The 7,978-nt window shown below is 36.6% G+C and overlaps 1 protein-coding gene across 1 annotated transcript; it reads right to left on the bottom strand.

The window, feature by feature from the left end:
* Positions 1 to 1,253: 1,253 nt before the first annotated feature.
* rpusd1 (RNA pseudouridine synthase domain containing 1) lies at positions 1,254 to 7,978 on the bottom strand. The gene is made up of 6 exons (XM_059347858.1): positions 7,862 to 7,978; positions 6,128 to 6,351; positions 5,918 to 6,041; positions 4,915 to 5,017; positions 4,587 to 4,688; positions 1,254 to 2,888 (listed from the first exon to the last, which is right to left on the bottom strand). Exons 2-6 carry the CDS (start codon positions 6,316 to 6,318, stop codon positions 2,479 to 2,481), a joined length of 930 nt encoding a protein of 309 aa, XP_059203841.1. The 5' UTR covers positions 6,319 to 6,351; positions 7,862 to 7,978; the 3' UTR covers positions 1,254 to 2,478.

The following is a 7,978-nucleotide window of genomic DNA, read 5'->3' as shown; positions in this document are numbered from 1 at the left end:
TTATTTCATATAAATGTTTTGGTCAAAGCCACAGGGAGCCACTGCAGATGGCCTGAAGAGCCACATGTGGCTCTGGAGCCACATGTGGCTCTGGAGCCGCAGGTTGCCTACCCCTGGCCTAGAGCAGGGATGGGCAACTTAAATGCTGGAGGGGGCCACAATTTTTCATGGACACTACCACAGGGCCACATATAGGACCGAGCACTTAACCAGATATGATGAAACTGCAATTTTAAATATGTTTACAGTGCAGTAACTTAACATATTTTATGCTCAAATGCATGTATAACAGTATAAATAGGAATACAGAAGGTTTGAAGCAAATAAAAAAATAACCACTTACTGTGATTTCTTTCTTTTTTTCAGTGCAAGAACAACAGACCAACATTAATTGCAAGAAGTAATTTTGTGCATTTTTACACTGCACTTTAAGATTTCATGCTCAAATGCATGTAGTTGTACTGAGGGCCACTTCAAGTGAGGGTGCGGGCCGTATGCGGCCTCCAGTTGCCCATCCCTGCGCTAGAGTGACGTTTTATTAAAATGACTTCAATTCCTTCCTTTTTGAACTTTTAGATGTATTGTTACACATGTACAACGACGCAACGACATCTACAGTCATGGAAAAAAATATTAGACCATCCTTGATTCCTCCGATTTCTTGTTCATTTTAATGCCTGGTACAACTAAAGGTACATTTGTTGGACAAATATCATGATAACAACAAAAATAGCTCATAAGAGTTTAATTTAAGAGCTAACATCTAGCCATTTTCCATGGTTTTCTTGATAATGACTTTGGTAATCATCAAGAAAAAACATGGAAAATAGATAGATATAAGCTCTTAAATTAAATAAACTATTTTAAACTTTTGTTGTTATCATTATATTTGTCCAAACAAGTGTACCTTTAATTGTACCAGGCATTAAAATGAACAAGTCAAGAATCAAAGAATCAAAGAAAAAAATGGTCTAATAATTTTTTCCATGACTGTATAACTTAAATCAACACTTCCTTTGGATCCTGCAGGATTGACTTCAGGTGTGAATGTAAAGGTAATTATGATAAATTTTGAGCATTTCTTGCATACCCCAACAACACGACCATTATGTTCATCTCAAGGTAGGAACGTGAAAAACCAGCAAATGGTCTATCTAACCAAAACATCCTTAATTACACATATTTGAGCCACAGTCAACTTGCCATGCTCCTTTAAAAACAAGTGGCCGAAAAATAAGGATTCTGAGAGGGGCTGAATTTGTCAATAATTTATTTAGAGTTAAACAACAAAATGCACAGATACATACAGAACAGTGTAGTAGTCTATTATATATAGCTTCTATATTTTATTCTGTGTATGTTACAGCCATGCAGCGTATGTGACAATCGTAGAAACAGAATTATATTATTCTATATGAATGGTGACAACATACATGAACTTACTGTACCTGCATTTGGACGTGAACTAAAACTCCCCCATCACTTAAAGGTATGATATGCAACATTTCCACATTAAAATGTCTAAAAACTATGAGACCCAAATTATATATTTTGTTGAGTTGTGTACTTACATTATCTGAGAAATCTGTCATTTTAATCTAGGTAATGGTCCTTTTCATTTGGTCTCCTGTCAACGGCATCATCTCCTGTTTATCCATATGTCAGTGCTGTGGCTGTCTGCCAGAAGCTGTCAGTAATTGACATTCTTAATATAAATATATATTAAACATTTCAGATCTTTTTAAGTATATTTTTTTGTCCTCAGACATTTGGTTATCAGGTTATTATCATTTATCTGGTTGTTATCAGAAAAAACAAGCTCAGCACATGTTAGCAGCACTGCTGATGAGCTGAGCTGTGTGTGTGAAAAACACAGAATTTTAAAATGAAACTTCTTCATTCAGTGTTTTTATCGGTTTTATTCACCTGGTCCAGTTTTGGAGAGCAGGAGACATCGGTGTATAATTTGGCTTGCAGTAAATAATAAATAAACACTGTATGAATCCTAACCAAGAGAAGCTGCCTTTACTACTCCTTTGTTATTGTTTTGATTGACAGAACCCTAGCGGCAGAAATATTACATGTTGGACATTTAAGTCATCTGACCATTTATAAAAACAGACATGTTCTTACACCAATGTAATTCTTACACTTTTAAGCGGGATGTTTAGAAAAGATTATGGCATCAACCAAACATCTTACTTAACAACATGAACTTGAGCAAGGCACTTAGTCCTCAGCGAGTCACTGGTGAAGCTGGTTACTGGGAAACTCGCAGTTGTTTGAACCGTTTAAAACAGCAGCAGTTTACATGCTGGCAGGTCTTTTCTAACATGTGTAGCTGGTCTGTGAGGGAATTATGGTCCCACTCTTCCATGTTTGCCATTTAAATGCAACGCTGGCTGTCAGTGGCGCATGCATGCTCAACATGGCCTTCATTAGTAAACAGCTAAATAAATAAAAAGAAATACTAACACATCAGTCTCCAGCCCATTCACTCAGCCACTCCTGACATCGCGTCCTCTGCTCCTCACTCTCCTCAGTCCTCTGTTTCCTGCGTCCTTTCCTCCTCTCCTCCTCCCTTCTCTCCCTCTCTCTCTTCTCCTCTTTAATCTTCCTGTCCTCCTCCGCCCTGTGCTCTAGCAGCGCCTCCACGGTGTCCGTCAGTGTCCGTAACGAGCGCTGCGGGAGCCACTTGGCATCCACCGCGGGGAGAAAGGGGTCTGCAGCAGAGACCAGCAGGGGCTGGGGCTCCAGGGGGAGGTGGAGGAGGTGGGCGTGCAGCATCATGCGGTAGGGGGCGTCGTCCGCTCCCAAGCTGTAGGTGAAGTCCCCGACGATGGGGTGGCCTATTGCGCAGCAGTGGACCCTTAACTGGTGCGTTCGGCCTGGGGGAGAAGTGTTGGTCAGCAGCCAGGTAGGTAGAAACACTTTTCACAGCCGTGCCAGAGCATTTTCATAAAATACACACAGTATCTCAAGGTCAAATAATCCGTCTCTACAGCTCTTTCTCCCAGGTATGTATCTAGTAAGGTTATCATAATGCTGGAAATTTAAACCTTGATACTATACTAGTAAAAAAACAGGTAACACTTTACAATAACCATCATTTATAGATGGTAAATAGACCATTTATAAATGGTAAACAGATAGTTTATTAATGTTTAATCATCATTTATAAACCGTATATAGGCCATTTAGAATGGTAAATAGAAAATGTATTAATGTTGAACTATAATTTATGTTCTTAATAGATGGTATATAAATGTAAATTGATAGTTACTTTACCATAAACAAACAATTACATTATAATTATTAGTTTATTAATAGTTTTGCACTCATTATAACATTTTGAGTATGTAAATTATTTCAAAATGATTCATATACCTTTAAGAAATTGTTTGAAAACATTTAAAGATTAAATATGTATAGAATTTTGTAAATGGTTAATAATTGGTTTATAAACCATCTATAAACATCACTTAGATGGTTATTGTAAAGTGTTACCAAAAAACAGTATCTACAGAATTATAATAATATGCACAATTTCAAAAAAATAAGAAAATAATCAAATGAACAACCTGCAATGAACACATGCAAGCATAGTTGTGGAAATACTAATAGTTATCACCATGATTATTACTATTCTGGCACATTTTCCCTACTTTGTAGGGCTACACTTGGTTTAGATCACTTTTAGAGTGCTTCTTTTCTTCTTTTTTTCCTCTTATGTTTCATTTTTTAACACAGTGCAACTGTCTCTGTGGCTTTATAAATAAAGGATAAATGCAATGAAACATCAACATCATTATGAGCAAAACCTTAAACACATTTTTTTAAATAGATCTGATGCTTTGAATACTCTCAAATTTATAATTAATGGAGATCGTATTGTTTTAATCATGTGGTATTCAAAAAGTGTTTCAATACTACTAATACTTTTGACAACCTTGGTATCTAATCTTAAAGAGAGAAAGATGCAGAAAGATGCTACACTAGTTATTAATCATTTATTAATCATTCACACAAGTAAGATTCCACAGTATGCTAAATAAATTATTTATTTACTATTCATCTTTCACATCTGTGTTGATCTGTTTCTATTTTGGTTGGTGTGGCATAAAATATATGAGAAGGCTGTTTTTCCTGGAAGAGCTGTATCCAATAAGCATCAAATGCCCCGGCAAGATTAAAATAAACTGTATAGATATTAAATACAAACACATTCCATTTTCTGACTTGTCACTGGTCTTTGTTTGCCATCTTCCAACTTAAAAAGAAACAACTGTTGAGATGTAAACAGCATTTTTTATTTTATTTTATTTTATTTATGCTACCTCAGTATTTTATTCTATTGTATTTTATTGTACTTGAATACTGGACTGCTGTGACAACCAAATTTCCCTTCAGGGATGAATAAAGTAATCTCTCTATCTATCTATCTATCTATCTATCTCTCTATCTCTCTATCTCTCTATCTATCTATCTATCTATCTATCTATCTATCTAAAATGTGTTTCAAAATAAGGTGCAAAGAAGACATTTGTCAGTTTCCCGGTATGAAAGAAGCAGATGAGTGATGTTACCAGTCAGCGGCTGCAGCAGCACCTTGGTGACGGGGTCTCCATCATACAGCCCGTACTCCAACACCGTCAGCTCGGTTTGACAAGGCTTCGGGTTCTCACAACCTGACGAGAGAAATATGGAGGGAGATCAACAAAGAAATAAATGCTTAAATCATGCCAAGGCTGCATTATCAAGTATTCAACTATTTATTCAATCACTTCCCATCATCTTTAACTCTGTGTGTCAATATTTATTTTTTTATTTTAACTCTGTGTATGTTTTAACTTCTGTGCACTGTGTGGACAATACTTTACAGACAGAAAATAAAAAAACTCTTAAAACACACACCTTCTGTTCCCTCAACACACATCATGTGTGTTTTGCCCTCTGAGGAGTTCTTGCCAATGGAGAAGTCCAAAGTTTGTGTCTCTTCTTCCACGGAGCCACGTACCTGGAAAGCAAAAAAAACAAACAAATGCAAATGCAATAAAGCTTTAGAGCACTTTTTTTTTCTCTGTGATATCGGTTGATGTTATTAAGAAAGACAGTTATATTAATAATCTAGTCATAGGATTATTAGGGAAAAGATGTTTATTAAATGTCATATTTTTGATGGATGTATTGTACAGATGGAAATGATGATACTAGAAAAACATTTGGAAAAGGTGAAAGTTTACTGAAGCTTGCAATATTTCTTCAATGAAATTATTTTGTACATATGAAGCAGGATCAAGCTAATCAATTTCATTTATTTACTTCTTTTTTTCCTTTTGTTTTATATTTTTCAATGTTTTCTTAATTATTATATATAATATAACTGATACATCAGTTGGAATTTTTATTGATTTTTAAGTGCGATTTTGGTTTTATGTTTGTTTGTTATTTGGTGACTTATGCTTTGGTTAATTCAAAATATATACATTTTATTCCATCCCTTTTCAGTCACACACAAAAGAGAAAACATATCCGTTCTGCAGTGTCACACAGTGACAGGAAAAATATAAGGAAAAACATGGAAATACAAAAACAGAATCCACACCGGGGGTTGAGAGGGTGTGGTACTTTTTTACCCTTTTATTTTTCTTTTCCATCAATAACTCTGTTATTGGATTGAGTTTTTATTACTATTTTATTGTTGTAATTGTTTTTATTTGTACCTATTTGTGTATGATTTTATTCTATTTAGTAAAATAAACTGTACAGCACTTTGGTCAACTGAGGTTGTTTTTAAATGTGCTCTATAAATAAACTTTGACTTGACTTGATTCTGTTGAGAGGGTGACGACTCATTTACATATTGACATTGACTTGGTTGATGAGGTAATGACTACTGTGAGAGTGTGACCCGTACCAGGGCGAGGTAGGCTTTGGTGACGGTGCGGTCCTTGAAGCAGCGGTAAGCGCGGCCGGCAGCCGCCTTATTGAGAGCGACACAAAGAGCCCCGCTTGTGGAGAAATCCAACTGATGACAGAACCTGTTGATGGCAGAGAACCATGATGAGACTGTTACTCTGTATGAGCTTGTGACCTGATGTACACTTCATACTGGTGACATTCCAACCTGAACCCGTAGTAGGTGCTTGGGTCTGCCAGCTGAGGGAAGCGGTGCCGAAGTTGCGCCTGCACAGTTTGTTTCTCGTACCACATCTTGCTGTCGATGCGGATGTCCCAGTGCTTGTCCACCACGATGTAGTCATCGCTCTGGTACAGCACACGCAGGCTCTCCAGGCTGGCCGGCTCTGTGGTCATCATGTGCAGCGATTAACTCTCACAACTCATCCAGCCCTGCAGGGACAAGTTGGTCTTATTATTTCTGCCCAATGACATTTTAACATTGTAATATTGTAACTGAATATAAATAATCACCTTTGTTTAGAGTACAAATACGACACTGTACAAATAATCCATCACAAGTTAAAGTATTATCAGCAAAATGCACCTGTAGTCCCCTTTCATACTGATATATTACTGCATGTTTATTACTGATACTTTACCTGTACATGCTGCAACAGCAGCAACGATTAGTTGACCAATTGATTACTCAATTAACCAAAAATGTATTTGCAGCAATTTTAATTACTTGATTCATTATCTGCAGAAATGGAAGAAAAAGCTGTTCAGTCTCTAAAATATGGAGATTTACAGATTTTCTCTGTATATCATGTTGAACTGAATATCTTTGGGTTGTGGAATGACTAAACAAGACATTTAAAGAAACCACCCATTTCTCACAATTATCTGACATTTGATAGGTCAAAATTAAACCACTGGCAACAACTTAACTAACAGCGAATCAGTGGTGGAGGAAGTATTCAGATCTCTTACTTCAGTAAAAGTACTAATACCACATTGCAGAATTACTGTCCTGTATTCAAAATGTACTTAAAGTATAAAAAGTAAAAAGTACTTGTTATGCAGAATATACCCACTCGGATTGTTTTAGTTATAGAGACACACACACACAAACACACACACACATCTATATATATATATATATAGATATAGATATATGTACATATACACTGTTTTGTGTTTTCTCTGTACTCTCGACATCATTGTAAATGAGGGGTTGCCCTCAATGATTGCATTTACATTTACATTTAGTCATTTAGCAGACGCTTTTATCCAAAGCGACTTACAGGAAGAATAAAAACAAACAATCAAGGTATAGTGCAATAAGAGCTATTAGTGCATCAATAAGTGCTAGTGACAATTCTTTAAGGAGTAGAATTATCATGTGGTGCTAGGAAAGAAGATGCTCTCTGAAGAGCTGGGTCTTCAGGAGTTTTTTAAAGGTAGCAAGGGATGCCCCTGCTCTGGAAGGATAAGGAAGGATTGGAAGGATAAATAACAAAAAAAAAATGTGGAAATGCTCAAGTGCTCAAGTAAAGTACACGTACCTTAAAATTGGATTTAAGTACAGTACTTGAGTAAATGTAGTTATTTACATTGCACCACTGCAGGGAACAGCAACTTATACTGACGAACAAAGTTGAAAACCAGCATCATTAATTAAAGTGAGAGTCACAGTGCTGCATCACATGAACAAGTGTCAGCCTGAGGGAGGAGCAGGTAGCTGGTAGTAGCCTCTCCTGTCCCTGAAGTAGTCTTCCTCCCTAATAAATAGGTGACTTATACCATATTTAGCACAAACACCCCGTACTGACTTACACCACACATGATGCACTGGTTAGCATCAGGTTAGCATGTTAGCTCAGTTGGTTTTGCTGGTCACTGTATGCTAACACCATAAGATAACTGGACATTTGTGAGCGTCATAATACTGATAACTTACCTCTGATAAGCAGCCAAGACGAATGTGTGGCATATTTCTGATACAAACCCACAGTTAGAGTACATATGGAAACATAGATGTAAACAAAACTACAAGTGGTGTGACAGCTGCGCAGCC

The sequence above is a fragment of the Centropristis striata genome, chromosome 13 (genome assembly GCF_030273125.1).
Source record: "Centropristis striata isolate RG_2023a ecotype Rhode Island chromosome 13, C.striata_1.0, whole genome shotgun sequence".
Lineage (NCBI taxonomy): Eukaryota > Metazoa > Chordata > Actinopteri > Perciformes > Serranidae > Centropristis > Centropristis striata.
This window is presented reverse-complemented; position numbering and strand designations above follow the sequence as displayed.

Coding starts and splice junctions, on each gene's coding strand:
- rpusd1 (XM_059347858.1), bottom strand. CDS start 6,318: ATGATGACCACAGAGCCGGCCAGCCTGGAGAGCCTGCGTGTGCTGTAC. Junction 6,042..6,127: donor AGCACCTACTACGGGTTCAG/GTTGGAATGTCA, acceptor TGCCATCAACAG/GTTCTGTCATCAGTTGGATT. Junction 5,018..5,917: donor CCAAAGCCTACCTCGCCCTG/GTACGGGTCACA, acceptor TTTGCTTTCCAG/GTACGTGGCTCCGTGGAAGA.